Consider the following 15,305-nt stretch of genomic DNA (forward strand, 5'->3'; position numbering starts at 1 on the left):
TGCAGCCCCCAGACATCACTGTATATGGCTGGAGCCTACAGGCTGGAGGGCTGGGATCCATACTGCTAGGCCCCTGCTGATCCCTCCAGCCCAGGGCTTCACCCAGGAACCAGCTCTCCCTCCCGTCCCTAACGCTCAGGCACTTAAACTATTTGACAAACCAATGACGAAATACGCAAGGACAGGGACCGCTGGAGCCTCATGAGGCCCCAAGCACAGGATCCATTCCCAGATGCCAGTGTCACTCCCAAGTCACCTGCTTTTGTAAGTCTCTATTTTGGGTGGAGCCCTCTGGAAGCCCACACCCTGCTGTCTGTGGCCACTCCTCGCAGCGAAGCCTCAGTGGAGGTTTCTGTAAGATCTTCACCAGTCTCCTGGCTCCTCCCTCAGAGCAGCTGCCTCCAGATTATAATTGCCACGTGCTGTTTGTGGTTGCAGCCCCACCCCCCCTACTCCGAAGCAGCTCCTGCAGGAAACCTGGGCCTTGTGTGGCTGGGGAACTCCCAGGACTCCTGCCACACAGGTGGACCGGAGGACGGCTTGGGCAGGCAGGGGAAGATTTGCTTGGCTCCACCTGGCCGGAGAGACAGGTGAGGGACTGGCCTTTGTGGGTACTCTTCGGGCTGTGGCTCCTTGCCTTGCTGTTTCCAGGTGGGAAGGGGGTGGGAGCCAACCTTCTGTGGTAAGGGGTCTAGGAGCCTCGCTGCTGTTCATCCTCACTTCCTCTGGGCTTCCTGGCCTGTCTTGCGCATAAAGGGAGCACACTGCCCTGGAGCGCTGGCCCCATGGCCGGCTCCTCTTTGCCTGGAGGGAAGGAAGGCCTCCTCCTCCTTGGCGTTGCCCCTCCTGTCTTCCAGCAGGGCCAGGCTCTGCCCGCCCGTGGAGAAGGCTAGTACTGGGGAGACAGCCAGGGCTCCCACGAAGCGGGGAGTCCCTCCAGGCGAGGCGCTCCATCCTGTAGTGCTCCCTTAAATTCTGCAAGCTACCCCAGATCCCCTGTTTCCAGCCAACAAATCCTTTTTAAGTTCCTTTGAGATTTGTTCGTGTGGACTCCGGAAAGAAGGCTCAGGCCAGAGCTTTGGGCAGGCGGCCATTTAGGGCAAGGACGCTGTGCCGGCTTCCCAGTGGGGCTGCCCGGCTGGTGGGCAGGAGAGCCAGGGCACTCCTCACACCAGAAGGCAGGTCGTGGACTGTGTCGTCTACACCCGGGAAGGGGTGCATTCCAGGGACGCTGCTCCAGACTCACCGCTCACCTGGGACCCGCAGTCTTGAGGTGTAGGTACCAGGGTGGCCATCCCCTTCTGTTTTGTGCGGCTGACTTCCTGGCTACTCCTTAGCCTTGGGGCCCCCACAGCCCTCGGCTTAGCTTCCCTCCCCATAGCCAGGGCTTGGATAACTCCAGGGTAAAGTGACCCTGTGGCCCCCCACTTCCCCTGTGTCCTGCGCAGTCCTGGGGCTTTCGGCGGCGCTGTCTGCTGCAGCCCCGCGCCTTCCTGGGAGAGTGGCCCAGACCTCCCTTCCTGAGTGTGACTGCGCTGCCGTCCCCACCTGCCAGGCCTGCGCGGGTCTTCCCCGGGCTCTCCCTGCTGGGATGGGGACTGGTGGCCCCGGGCCGCGTCCTGGATCCGACTTGCTCTTCGTACAAGCCGGTAGGGGTCACCGTCAGGCAGGAGGGCGGGCGGCGGGGGTCCTGGGGGCGCCGGATTCGGGGCCGTGCAGTCCCCAAGAGCAGGCTGTGCGTGTCCCTGTTGGAGCCCCAGGAAGGCGGCCCAGGGCCACCCCTGAGGGCGCGTGGGCCCGCCGCGCTCCGGGATCCGGCTTGCGACCGGCCGGGAAGGCAGGTGTTTAACGGTGCAAAAAGGAACGCACAAGGCCTCGTCCAGGAGGGGGACTAAGGGGGGGCTGGGGGTGGAAAGAACGCGGGGAGAGGGATGGCAGGGTGCCCGCCCGAGGGACCGACACTTCCGCGCATGCCGCCCCAGGATGCTGATGCCGGCGGGGGTGGGGGCCCGAGGGGCGGTCGGGGTCAGGTGGCGGCCCCAGGGGCAGGGCCGCAGCACGAGGGGCCTCGTGACCCGGGCGGGGAGAGGCCGGCGCCGGGGCTGGGAGAGGGCAGTGGGCGGGCGCTGCTGTAGGTGGGAGGATGCCCCGTGGGGACGCTCCTGCAGCTGCGCCCCGCCACGCGCGAGGCCCCGCCCTCAAGGCGCGTTCAGTGGGGACGGACCCGCCCTCCCCGCAGCCGCGGGCCCGCCGCGCCGCCTTGTGGGCGCTGTAGTCCTGGAGTCCGCGTGCGCGGGGCCGAGTCCCGGGAGCCCCAGCTCAGCCGCTCCGCCGAGCCGCAGGTACTGGTGGGGAACGGGGCCGCGTGTCGGGGGCTGCGGGGTGTCTCTTGGCCCTGGGGTGAGTGCGAGGCGCGGGCCGAGGTTTGCAGGGCCCTGTGAAGTGAGTGTGGGGGGCTGGCACTGGGGTCCGCGGGGCTTGGGGAGGGTGCTGGGGCTCGGGCCGGGGTCTGCGGTCTGCGGCCTGGGGGGCCCTGGGGAGGGTGCGGGGCGTGGGCCGGGGTCTCAGCGGGGGGCGCGGTGGGCTGAGAGCCGGGCGCCTGGCAGAACAGTTGCAGTGCAGCGGGTTTCCCGCCGCTAACTTGCCGCCCCAGCCTGCTATTGGGTTGGTGAGGCCCGCCCCCCAGCCTGCCCTCCGCGTCATCCTGGGGCGCCAAGTCCCACCCCCGGGTCTGGAGGAACGCGTGGATCCGGAGTTCGCGTCCAGGCACGTGCTGCTTCGGGACGGGCCAGCCGGCGGGTGAATCCTGCCAGCCACGCGTGGGGCGGGCCCCTGGCACCTCTCCAGGCCATTCTCTTCTGTGCCAGAAACTTTGTAGGTGCAGCTTCCCCTTGGAGCAGCTGTGAGTGCGGATCCAGCAGAGCAAACCCGAGGCGTCTCAGAGAGAGTCTGGACAGCCGCTGCAGCCCTTCCCGAGTGGGTCCTAACAACACCCCTACAGCAGGAAAGCCATCCCGCTAGGGTCCTGTCCATCGGAAACTCCTGTCCTGGGGAGTCTGGCCTGCCTGGCCTCAGGACACAGGCTTAACTAAGGTGGCCCCGAAATCCAGAATGCATCCAGAGGGGAGGTGGGAGAGTCCTTGGAGGTGCCTGTCGGCAGCCCTGTAAAGAGGTGGCCTATAATCCCAGCACTTTGGGAGGCCGAGACGGGTGGATCACGAGGTCAGGAGATCGAGACCATCCTGGCTAACCCGGTGAAACCCCGTCTCTACTAAAAAATACAAAAAAACTAGCCGGGCGAGGTGGTGGGCACCTGTAGTCCCAGCTACTCCAGAGACTGAGGCCGGAGAATGGCGTGAACCCGGGAGGCGGAACTTGCAGTGAGCTGAGATCTGGCCACTGCACTCCAGCCTGGGCGACAGAGCGAGACTCCATCTCAAAAAAAAAAAAAAAAAAAAAAATGGTGGCCTGCCCTCACGGAGACCCGAGGATCCCTGTGCAACCCTGGTTCAATCAGCAGAGCTGAGGCCGCTCTGGCCCAGTGCACCTGCCTGCCCTGTCCAGGCCTGGGAGACAGGCTGCATCTCACTGGCCGCCTTTGGGTGCCACCTGTGCACTGCTTGTTGCAATTGCTAATTGCTTTCTTTCTGAAGGGGCTTTGGTGGATTTTTACAATACCAGATAGTACAGTTTTCTGTGCTGGACACAGATGAGAAACAGTGCTTCTCGGGTGTTTGGGCCTGCAGCAGTGATAGCTGGAGGGTCTAATTATGCTCTTAGGAACCCTGAACTTGGTCATCTGAACAGGGGTGGGAGGGTGTGCAATGCTTTCTTCTTTTTAAACTAGCAGGCGTTCTAAAAACGCGACGAACATTCTTGGTTAGCCTTCCAGAGTAGGAGCTGGTTTAAACACGGAATGATAGGTGGTGTTTGCTTTTGTTTTGATTGCGGGTCTCCAGCCTTCTCAGGTGCTTGGAAGGACAGAGTCTGGGCAGGGGTGGTCACAGGGGACAGTGGGGCTGGCGATTTGCGGGGGCTGTTACAACCTTCTCCTGAGGCAGGGATTCTCACTGCTTCCCCGTGGCCCTCCTGTCTGGCTGGGGACTTCCTTCAGATGCGGGGAAGAGGCCTCAAGCTTATGGGACTGGGCTGGAGTCTAGGCTTCCCCTGGCTTAGGGCTGCATTTCTATGATGGTGACCAAGTTCCCTGTCTTTTCTCTTGGAGGTGGTCTTGGTCGTGCGCATCTGCCAGTGGGCTACGTTCACTGCACATAAGTTAAGCATGCTGGCAGCAGAGGCTGTTAAGACCAGCAGCACCCCCTTTGCTGGCTGAGACTCTGGCTGTCTCTCCAAGGAAGGAATGTTCTGGTCGCTTCTGGAGGTGGCACCTTTCCGAACAGGGGGGCCGAAGTACCTGGGGCTCCTGGGGGTCCTGTGGGTGGGGATCTGACTCCTGGGGCTGTGGACTGTGGGCCCAGACCCTGGGCTTAGTTCAGCTCCTGACGGCTCCCGTTGTCTGTGGTGATCTGGTTGCTCTGTGTGTCTGGGGATCGGTGCACCTGTCTAAACCTGCTGATGGGTGGGAAAGTGAGCTTGACAGGGAGTCCCAGGGCCGAATGGGTCTCCCAGTGGGGAGGGGTGGGTGTGGTCTGAGGTATGTCCAGCTCTACCCGTGGCCTCTCTGGGCATCAGGGTCCCTGGTAATGGAGCCCAACCTTTGTGCACTGATCTTCCCAGCTGTTGTCACAGGCCCTGGGGAGGCGTGGAATGCGAGGCCGAGGCAGGTGACCGTCAGATCTGCCTCAGCCTTGCAGTGGCCCCTGCCTGCGCTTCCTCCTGCCTGGCTGGCTGTTTTCATTCTGGCCCTTTGAGAACTTCTGGAGTCCCAGCTGCCTCCAATGGGGGGTGCTGGTCTCATCATCTTCCCAGCCGTGCCCTGCCATGGAGCTCTGGAAATCTCGAGGTTCCCCAACCCTTCCCCCACTTCCCTGCGGCCCCCACAGCAAGCCCACCAGCCTGTGCCTCTTAAGGGCTTCCCTGCTGTCACCTGTCTGTGTGCCTTTGTCACAGATGTGAGTGTGTAGAGGTGTGAAGACGGGACCCAGGATGATGCTGATGGCTTTGCCTGAGTGGCCTGGGGAGGGTCCCCCTCTCCGGTCCCTGCAGGCCACCTCTTTCCTAAGCCTGTGTGTCAGGTTGGGGGCAGTTCAGGGACCACTTCCAGCCTGATGGTCTCTGATACTCAGAGACTGAGTGCTGAGAGCTTGGGGCAGCTTTTCCTCAGAGTCCCTGGACCCCCAAAGCCGGCCTCACATCGAGGGATGCTCTGAGCACGTGCTGGAGGGTTGGAGGAGACTCTCCCCAAATCCAGACCCTCTGCAGACCCCCCCGCCAGCCTCCCAAGCAGGCCCTATGGTGAGGCACAACTGTCCGACTGTGTCAGGCCAGTGCAGACAGGACGGCGACCCCGCCCCGTGCGGCTGCCCAGCTGCCCTCGGCATGTGCCGTGCCCCCACCCCGCCTAAGCAGCAGGTGGCCTTTCCACGAGCACTCTGCCAGGCCTGGCCTCCGGGAGCAGAGGTCGGCTGATACAGACCTGAGGTGCACCCGTCAGGGACCGGGGCTGGGTCCCGGCCTCACTGAGTTGGCTTGGTGTGGGCCCTGACACACTTGTTTATGACGGCTCACTTTTGACTTACTTGAAAGAGAACTTTACACTGAGGCCTTAAATGGAAAACCAGCACTATGTGGCACCTGGAGACATGATTCTGATAAGTGGACAGGCTGCTACCCCGCAGCTAGAAGGCACGATTTGTGGTGGCGAGATGAGCTCTTGCCCGCACCAGAGGAGCCTTTCTCCTGGGCAGAGTCAGGACTGAAAGAGACAAGCCCTCGAGGGGCTGCGTGCTGCTGCTGCTCCGCCACGTGCCCTGGCCGTGTGGGGCGGGGGTGCTGCTGGGATGGTCCCCAAGGTTGGATGCGTGTTGCCTCGTGGATGAAGGCCCGTGGTCTGGGGTGCTCCATTTGGAACGTGTCAGGTCCACTCATGGCTCCTGCTAGCTGCTTTTGTCTAGGATAACCTGCCTCCGGGGATGCTGGGGTCTCTGGGCTCAGGGGCTGGGCCTTGGCTCCATCCCATCCTCCGTCCCATGCATGTTTCACCCCTGGCTGCCCTCAGCCCCCTCAAAGACACCTGCTTTTTCCTCTGCCCTTCCCTCCCTGTGGACTTGGCCTGCATGCCCTTCTGCCAGGGCACAGGGGCGCGTGTGTTTCCCACGGTCGTGTGCAGGATCCAACCCCAGGCTGATGGGGACCTGAGGCTGGTACCTGCAGCCACCCACTGTCGGCCACCCGTGGTGTGACCAGGTGTGTGCCTGGCCTCCAGCAGCGTCTGTTCGGCCTGTGCCCTCCCCGGGCCACCTGGGTGCTTCTACAGCAGCAGCAGGCATGTGGGCTGCCCTTAGGCCTGTGGGGTGAGGTGTGCCCGCCCGGCTGCCACAGCCACACGCGCTGCCCAGCAGTGACATGAGTCTGCTATGGCCCCAAACCCTAAATTTTGTTAGTATAGTTAATCTAGTAAGTCAATTAGTTAATTAACTTGGTTTTGATTGGCATTTAAATCACTCCATGAGACTGGAGACGTCCCTCAGCCTTAGAGACCCTGGAGGTGGTGACAGCCTGGCCTGGGGGACTCCGGAGCAACTCAGGTGTGGGTGGCTCCCAGTTTGGTGCTGCAGGGTGAGGATGGGTCCGGGGTCTGCGTTTGTCTCAAAGGTGGTTGGTCCTGAGTGGCGAGGAGGAGGCCGGCACTGGGCCTCATTCTGCGGGGTGGGGAGGCCTGCAGACCATCTTCTGAGCTGCCCTGACTCCACCCCTCCTTCCAGGCAGAGTGTCACCATCGTCCCCTCCGGAGCTGCATGTGACCTGAGCAGCATGGTGCCCTCCAGTCCAGCGGTGGAGAAGCAGGTGCCTGTGGAACCTGGGCCTGACCCTGAGCTCCGGTCCTGGAGGCGCCTTGTGTGCTACCTTTGCTTCTACGGCTTCATGGCGCAGATACGGCCAGGGGAGAGCTTCATCACGCCCTACCTCCTGGGGCCAGACAAGAACTTCACGCGGAAGGAGGCACGTAGGCGCCAGGGTGTCGGGGCGGCTGCCTGTGGGTGGGTGGGGAGCAGCTTTGGGGGCCAGGGCGCTTTTCCTGTTGGAGGCGTGAGCACTTGAGGCTGGAGAGGGTGAGTGGCCATGTCAGCTGATAATGGTCCCGGAGCGAACCCGGCTGGGGTCTCACACCCCCTGCAGCGGGCACCATCAGATGGAGGGGCCTGGCTGTGGCTTAATAACCAGGCTAGATAAAAAGTGATACTGTTCCTGCCGAGAGGGAGCCTGCCCCACCCCACCTGCCAGGCTGGGCTCATCGGCCCTCCTGGAGGAGGAAGCCCACGTCCAACCCTGCTGGGCACCTGCCTCCAACAGACTTAGTGGCTATTTATCTAAAGAGATTATTGAAGGAATTTTCATTTTACTCAGCCATGAGGACAAAGGGTCTTATTGAAACTGTTCTAATAGACTTATGCCCAGTCACGGGTCTCTCAGGCCACATGAACGGTGGAGGCAGGAGCAGCCGTATCTGAAGCAGTTTCCTCCTGGGGCTGTGGGGTCCTTGTCCATACGGCACGTCCGCACAGGAGGAGCCTGGAAGCTCTCACAGGCTGCCGGCCCAGCTGATCACCCCGACACCCCATCTCAGGGCCTGGGGCCTGCTCAGCTGCCCATCTCAGCCGCTGTCCCCGTCCTCTGCAGCACAGCCACCTGGCCCCTGCACCCACATTGCTGTCGCTAGGCATGCCTCTTGTTCCCTGTGTCTCCTGGCTGGAAGCCGGGCCCCCACCCCTCGCAGACCCTAGAATTGTGAAACTGATGTGCAGCCGAGGGGTGTGGTCTTGGAAAAGTGGAGGTGCTGCCCTTCCCGCGTGCCTGGCTCAGAGCACCATGCGTGTGTGACTGTTGTCTAGTCCCACGGCCAGCACTGCTAACCGCCAGGGTGGGGTCACTTTCCAGGTGAGGACAGGGTCTTTTCCTGGCTCTGGCTGTCGGTGGCGGGGCTGGGGCTGGAGCGGCAGAGCCATCTCCTTGACCCCTCATGAAGTGCCTTCTGCTCCTGGCCAGTCTGCCCCTCTCCCTGCCACCCACTGACCAGATGGCATCTCTGCTCTTAGTGGAGGGCCACTGTCAACCGCCAAGGTTATTTATAGGGATGAGCATTATGTGTGGCATTTCCCTTAAAATAACACAATAAGAAAAGTCTCTAGAGCGAAAATGTTTAAATCCCATCTGCCTGCCCTCTCATGTTGCACATTAATGGATTACAAAGTAGATTCCAGAAATTAAGCCATTCCATCAGGCCTTGGATGTCATCAGAGGGACGATGGGTGCAGGTGCTCTGCGCACCTGCCACTTGGCGGGGCCCCCTGATCTCAGCTCCTCTGGCTGCAGGAGAGGCCGGAGGAGAGCTTTATCGCTCCCTGCCTCCTGGGGTCCAACAAGAACTTCTCACGGGAGCAGGCACGTGGGCGCCGAGGTGCGGGGGCGGCCACCGGTAGGTGGATGGGGAACAGCTTTGGGGGCAAGGGAGGCCCAGCCTGCCAGTACTTGCCAGCCCCTGTTGTTGCCGGGCTTGTGTCTAGGAAGTTCGTGTAAGTGGTGTCTTATGACCCAGCTTTCGCAAGTTGCTCTCCTGCCCAGTCTGACTTAAGAGATGTTCCACGTGGGTTCAAGGGTGTTCTTAAGCTGCGCCTACCGGGTTGAACTACAAGGTGCTTATCTGGTGCTTTGCTGGAGGCGATTAGGGGATTCCGGTTTCTGCCACTGCTTGGTGATGGCTTCGGGTAGAGCACGAGCCGGCAGCCTCAGGCAGTGGGCCTGAGTGACCCAGCTGGCCCGGGCTGGCATTTCCAGCTCACTGCTGGGGCAAATGCTGCTTCCTCTGCAGCCTGCCACGGGCTGCCTGTGTTCCCCTCACCAGCTCGGGTGGGCTGCTGAGCGCCAGCCATCTGGCCGCTGTGAGGAGCGTGGTTTCCGTTGCTCACATTTGCTCTGCCTCCATTTCTCCTGCCGTGGGCCGGTGTTTCCTGGCATCCCTGCGGTTGCTGTCCTCCTTGGACCTGGTTCCCTCCTCTGCTTCCTGGAGACCCTGTGCCCTTGGGATTGGACTGGCTGTGTGTTACGTATGATGTTTCTCTGGAGTCATTTTGAATTTGGCCACATTTCCCTCTGAGGTTTCTGCTTTGAGTGGCAGCTGAGAGTGCTTTCCGCGGCGGGGTCCGTGAGGTGCTCCTGGGTGGGTTGCGGTTGCCTGGAACCTCACTGGAACTGTGCTGTGTGGTGGGAGCTGCAGCCCCCACCCTCCTCCAGGGAGACCCCCGGCCCAGGACCCTGTGCACAGCCATCCTTCCTGACCCGCGCGCGGCCCATGCCCCATCCCCAGCCAGTCCCTGTTGGGTGCCCTTCTCTGGCATCCAGTCCTGCTGCCCCACGCCCGGCCCTGCCCCAACGTCCTGCCTGCCTTTGGGCCTTGCCCACCTTCCCACCTCCCTGTTCAGAGAAGCCTCCCTTGCTGTCCGGGTGTAAATTTGGGTGCAGCTCCCTGCACTCTGCCCATTCAGCCTGGACCCCAACCACAACCTGTGGAGAACAGGGCGGACGCTAGGCTCAGGCAGCAGGAGGCTGTCCTCGTGTCAGAGCCGTGGCCGCCTGACAGATGCCACCTCCCTGCTGGGACCGTTGTGGGGGCCCCTCCCCCAGCAGCCTAGTAAGTGGGTCGCAGGTCACAGCTCTGGGCAGAGCCTCCCTGCTGTCTGCCTGCCAAAGCTGAGGAAGGGGGAGTAGGGGCCATCGAGGAGGTGCAGGGAGAGGAGCAGGAGGGCCCTGGGTGGGTGTTGGGGGGTGTTAAGGCTCCACCTTGACCCTGTGGTCTGCCAAGGGGGAGCTCTGCACTCGGTCCCTCAACTAAGACCAGGAGGTGCCTGATGAGGCCCCGGCCTGCAGAGCCGGTTCCTGGTGGAAGAGGAGATGAGCGAGGTGGGCAAGGCTTCTAGGACCCCCAGCGCCCTTTTCCAGAGAGCCGTGGGCTCTGGGGAGAGCCTCTTTGCTGGTTGGCTACCATTTTGCCTCTGGGCTGTGGGCAGGACCTGTGCCCTGGCCAGGGGCTGGGGCGGTCATGCCCCCGCGCGGCCTCCTGTGTCTGGGGGTCAGGGGTCCCTGAGGCCCTGGGAGGGCCCCTGCCTCTGAGCCGCTTCTTTCGGCCTCTGCAGGGGTTCCCTGGGCTGGCCCCGAGGAGGAGCCTCCCGCGGTCAAGCAGGCCGTCAGCCAGGAGAGCTTGCCCACAGTGGGGCTGTTTGATGTCCCCAGGACATTACTGTAAACACAGTGAAGAAGCCGATGGCCGGCCCTGAGGCTCTCTGTGACCCGGCATGGTCACTCAGCCTCCTGACGCCTGACCTACCCTCAGAGTGTCCCAGAATGTCCTGAGCAGGATGGAGTGCAGGAGGGACCTTGGGTGCCTGGTGCTGCTGGGACCACAGCCTTCAGGTCAGCCTGGTCTCCATGACGGTGCAGGCTCCGGGGTGCAACCTCAGGGTGCCCTGAGGTGGGGTCTCTGGGCAGCCTTCCCCTGAGCCCCTGGGAAGCTTCTCAGCATGCTGGCCTGGCTGCAGGGGCCTGTTCCCCAGCTGTCCACAGTGACCAGTGGCCAGACTCCGAGCACATCGGGCCACACATCTTAGGTGTGCTGAGAGGCCCTGGGGAGGAGGCGTGGCTTGGCACAGCACCCCTATGCTGACCCAGGGTTTGGTCTTCTCAAGTGTGGCTGGCAGGGGCTGAGGTCACCTGGGGCAGCATGAGTAGGGCTGTGGGGTTGCTGGTGGTCAGGCCTGAGTCAGGTGGGGCCTACTGGAGGCCCAGAGTCCAGCAGCGCCCTGCTGGCCCACCTGGTACCAACCTCCAGCGGATCTGAGGTGGGGTCTGGTGGGGCCCCTGGGCAGGGCCATCTGCTGAAAATGCACCTGGGCCCCAGGGGAGGCTCCAAGCATAAGGTGGCTCCCACATCAGTCCCCAGGGAGGGGCAAGGCAAGCGGCTTGCGCCTCACGGGGGTGGGGCCTCTTCCTCTGGACTGTGCCCAGGTGAGCCCAAGTGTGCCTGCAGAAGCCCTGGCCCCTGCCAAGCCAGCTGGGGACATTTGGTGCCTGCCTGGAGTAGAGTCTGGGGCAGTGCCCTCTGACCTTGTCCTGTAGGAGGTAGCACCCCCAGACCCATGCCCAGCTCCACGTTCCCATGGAAGGTGGATGTGTGTTGAGGCCACAGGCACAGAAGCCAGGCCCGGAGTGTCCACCGGCAGCTCAGTGGCCAAGGCTGTGGAGCTGGGTTCCCACATAACATGTGATGGAGGAGGTGAGGGTGGGCAGGCCGACAGCCTGTGCTCCCCGTCCTGGGTGGGTGTAGGGCGGCTGCAGGGGTGCTTGCCCCCCTCCCTGCCCCTGGGTTGGAGCCTGGCCTGAAAGACCTTGCTCTGGGGACAAGTGTGAGATGGGAGTGCGCAGCCCAGGGCCCTCTGCCCTTCCCCACGCCCTCTCTTTCCCCTTCTTCCCTTTCCTGTCTTTCTTCCCCTGCTGGGTTCCCCACAGTCCCTCCCACGAACCTGCTGTTCCTGATCCTGCTCTTCCTTTCTGTGCCTTCTGTTTTTGTCTCTCTCCAGGAAGGATGGAAGGAACTTGTGTTAGTGTGAATGTGTTATGGGTTACAGCTCTGTTTTCCATATTGTTTAAGATGAAATAAAACCATGTTTTTATTCTATTAAAAATAGAGAAGCTGGTTGGGTGTGGTGGCTCATGCCTGTAATCCCAGCACTTTGGGAGGCCAAGGCGGGCAGATCACCTGAGGTCAGGAGTTCGAGACCAGCCTGTCCAACATGGTGAAATCCCGTCTCTACTAAAAATACAAAAATCAGCCAGACATGGTGGCACGCACCTGTAACTCGGGAGGCTGAGGCAGGAGAATTGCTTGAACCTGGGAGGTGGAGGTTGCAGTGAGCTAAGATTGTACCATTGCACTCCAGCCTGGGCGACAGAGCGAGACTCTGTCTCAGAAAAAAATAAAAATAAAAATAGAGAAGCTTAGATGAACAGGATTATTAATAACAATTCCTTCTGTGGCTACTGTCAGCTTTCTGCAGGCAAATGCTCCCAGGCTCCCGGGAGGGTCGGGAGTCAGAGGTCCCCGTTCAGAGAGGACGATGCAATGGGACATGGGACAGGGGCGTGTTGGGGAGAGGGGTCACACCAGGCAGTGTTGGGGCAGGAAGCCGTCAGCAGCCATGACTTCGGGCGGGCTGTGTCTGCGGCAGCCTCAGCATTGCTAATGCCTAGTGGGGCGCCCGCCCGCCTGTCCGCAGGTCACCAACAAGATCACGCCGGTGCTGTCGTACTCCTACCTGGCCGTGCTGGTGCCCGTGTTCCTGCTCACCGACTACCTGCGCTACACGCCCGTGCTGCTGCTGCAGGGGCTCAGCTTCGTGTCGGTGTGGCTGCTGCTGCTGCTGGGCCACTCGGTGGCACACATGCAGCTCATGGAGCTCTTCTACAGTGTCACCATGGCCGCGCGCATCGCCTACTCCTCCTACATCTTCTCTCTCGTGCGGCCCGCGCGCTACCAGCGTGTGGCTGGCTACTCGCGCGCTGCCGTGCTGCTGGGTGTGTTCACCAGCTCCGTGCTGGGCCAGCTGCTGGTCACCGTGGGCCGAGTCTCCTTCTCCACGCTCAACTACATCTCGCTGGCCTTCCTCACCTTCAGTGTGGTCCTCGCCCTCTTCCTGAAGCGCCCCAAACGCAGCCTCTTCTTCAACCGCGACGACCGGGAACGGGGCGAAGCCTCGGCGTCGGAGCTGGAGCGCATGAACGCCGGCCCTGGAGGGAAGCTGGGGCGCGCGCTGCGGGCGGCCTGTGGGGACTCCGTGCTGGCGCGGATGCTGCGGGAGCTGGGGGATAGCCTGCGGCGGCCGCAGCTCCGCCTTTGGTCCCTCTGGTGGGTCTTCAACTCGGCCGGCTACTACCTGGTGGTCTACTACGTGCACATCCTGTGGAACGAGGTGGACCCCACCACCGACAGTGCACAAGTCTACAACGGCGCGGCAGATGCTGCCTCTACGCTACTGGGTACGTGCGCCCTGGTCCCCGAGGCTCCCCGTTCACCCCCCTGCCCCGTGGATCCTTACCCCGGAGGCTCCCCTTTGCCGCCCCATGCCCCGTGGATACCTTCCCCCAGAGGCTCCCCACCACCTCCCCCTGCCCCGTGGGTGCTTCCCCCAGAGGCTCCTCGCCACCTCCCCCTGCCCCGTGGATCCTTCCTCCAAAGGCTCCCCACCACCTCCCCCATGCCCCGTGGATACCTTCCCCCAGAGGTTCCCCACCACCTCCCCCTGCCCCGTGGGTGCTTCCCCCAGAGGCTCCCCACCACCTCCCCGTGCCCCGTGGGTGCTTCCCCCGGAGGCTCCTCGCCACCTCCCCCTGCCCCATGGATCCTTCCTCCAAAGGCTCCCCGCCACCTCCCCCTGCCCCGTGGATCCATCCTCCAAAGGCTCCCCGCCACCTCCCCCTGCCCCGTGGATACCTTCCCTCAGAGGCTCCTGCCACCTCCCCCTGCCCCGTGGCCCCCCAGGGCCACTGCAACGCCCCATCCCTCCCGTCTCAGGTGCCATCACGTCCTTCGCCGCGGGCTTCGTGAAGATCCGCTGGGTGCGCTGGTCCAAGCTGCTCATCGCGGGCGTCACGGCCACGCAGGCCGGGCTGGTCTTCCTTCTGGTGCACACGAGTAGCATCTGGCTGTGCTATGCGGCCTTCGTGCTGTTCCGCGGCTCCTACCAGTTCCTCGTGCCCATCGCCACGTGAGTTCCAGAAGGGTGGGGAGCCGGGGGTGGGCAGGCACCAGGATCACGCCTCGCGCTTCGCCGGGTGCTCCCATCTTCCCGTCACGCCCCAGCGACTGTGCCATTGCTGGCCCCGCCAGCCACCTGGAGCTGACCAGGGTCCCCGCTTGTCTCTTCCTGGGACCTGGGGCATCCCTGCCTGTGCCGTCCAGCTGCTACCCCAGGCCCTCCGCGCTCCTCTCTGAAGCCTGCTGCTGCCCTGCTCCCAACCCCATCCTCCAGGCCCCAGGCTGCTGAGACCCCATCCAGGCAGGAGCGGGAGCATGCACCTGTGTGAGTTCATCCTCAGCTTACACTCACACCAGGCACTCACACCACACAGACACACACCACACACTCATGAACACACACCACATGCTCACAGACGGGCACACAACACAGACACGCCATACTCACATGGACACAACACATGCTCACACACGGACACACCACACGGACACACCACACACATGAACACCACACACATGAACGCACCACACACACGGACACACCACACACGTGAACACACCACACACATGAACACACCACACACACGGACACACCACACACACGGACACACCAACATGGACACACACCACACACATGAACACACCACACACACGGACACACCACACACGTGAACATACCACACACATGAACACACCACACACACGGACACACACCACACACGCGAACACACCAACACACATGGACACACATCACACACATGAACACCACACACATGGACACACCACACATGGACACACACCACACACATGAACACACCACACACATGAACACACCACACACACGGACACACCACACACACGGACACACCACACACAGACACACCACGCACGTAAACACACCCACACACAGACACACACCACACGTGAACACACACCGCACTCACATGGATACACACCACACGTGAACACACCACACACGGACACACCACACATGAACACACGCTCACACATGCACACCCACCACACATGTGAACAGATACCACACACCAATGGACACACCACACACATACCACACGTGCACACATGGACAAACACACTCACACATGGATATTTCACACATGGACACAGACTACACATGGACACCACACACGGACAAACGCACACTCACATGAACACACCACACACTCGGACACACACCACACGCTCACACATGGACACACCTACACATTGACACACCCACACATTGACACACCCACACATTGACACACCCACACATTGACACACCTATCACATACTCAGACCACACACACTGACACACTCAGACACTGACCCTGTGTGCTCACACTGGCCCCTGCCTCCCTGGACCTGCCCCCTCTTTCCT

At 62.0% G+C, this 15,305-nt stretch overlaps 1 protein-coding gene across 3 annotated transcripts in view; it reads left to right on the forward strand.

The window, feature by feature from the left end:
* Positions 1-327: 327 nt before the first annotated feature.
* The window catches only part of SLC19A1 (solute carrier family 19 member 1), a 31,079-nt gene continuing 16,101 nt past the window's right edge, over positions 328-15,305 (forward strand). For 2 of the 3 annotated variants that reach the window (XR_004052587.1, XM_010370121.2), the window contains exons 1-4: positions 2,181-2,342; positions 6,885-7,122; positions 12,447-13,206; positions 13,742-13,934. Coding sequence is in view for 2 of the 3 variants with exons in the window: in XM_010370121.2 (XP_010368423.1) it covers positions 6,934-7,122; positions 12,447-13,206; positions 13,742-13,934 (1,142 nt within the window). In the remaining variant the exon portion in view is untranslated. Of the gene's footprint in view, positions 591-2,180; positions 2,343-6,884; positions 7,123-12,446; positions 13,207-13,741; positions 13,935-15,305 lie in introns of those variants that run through there. The other variant, XM_030914289.1, reaches the window with a different exon arrangement.

This window comes from Rhinopithecus roxellana, chromosome 13, assembly GCF_007565055.1.
Source record: "Rhinopithecus roxellana isolate Shanxi Qingling chromosome 13, ASM756505v1, whole genome shotgun sequence".
Classification (NCBI taxonomy): domain Eukaryota; kingdom Metazoa; phylum Chordata; class Mammalia; order Primates; family Cercopithecidae; genus Rhinopithecus; species Rhinopithecus roxellana.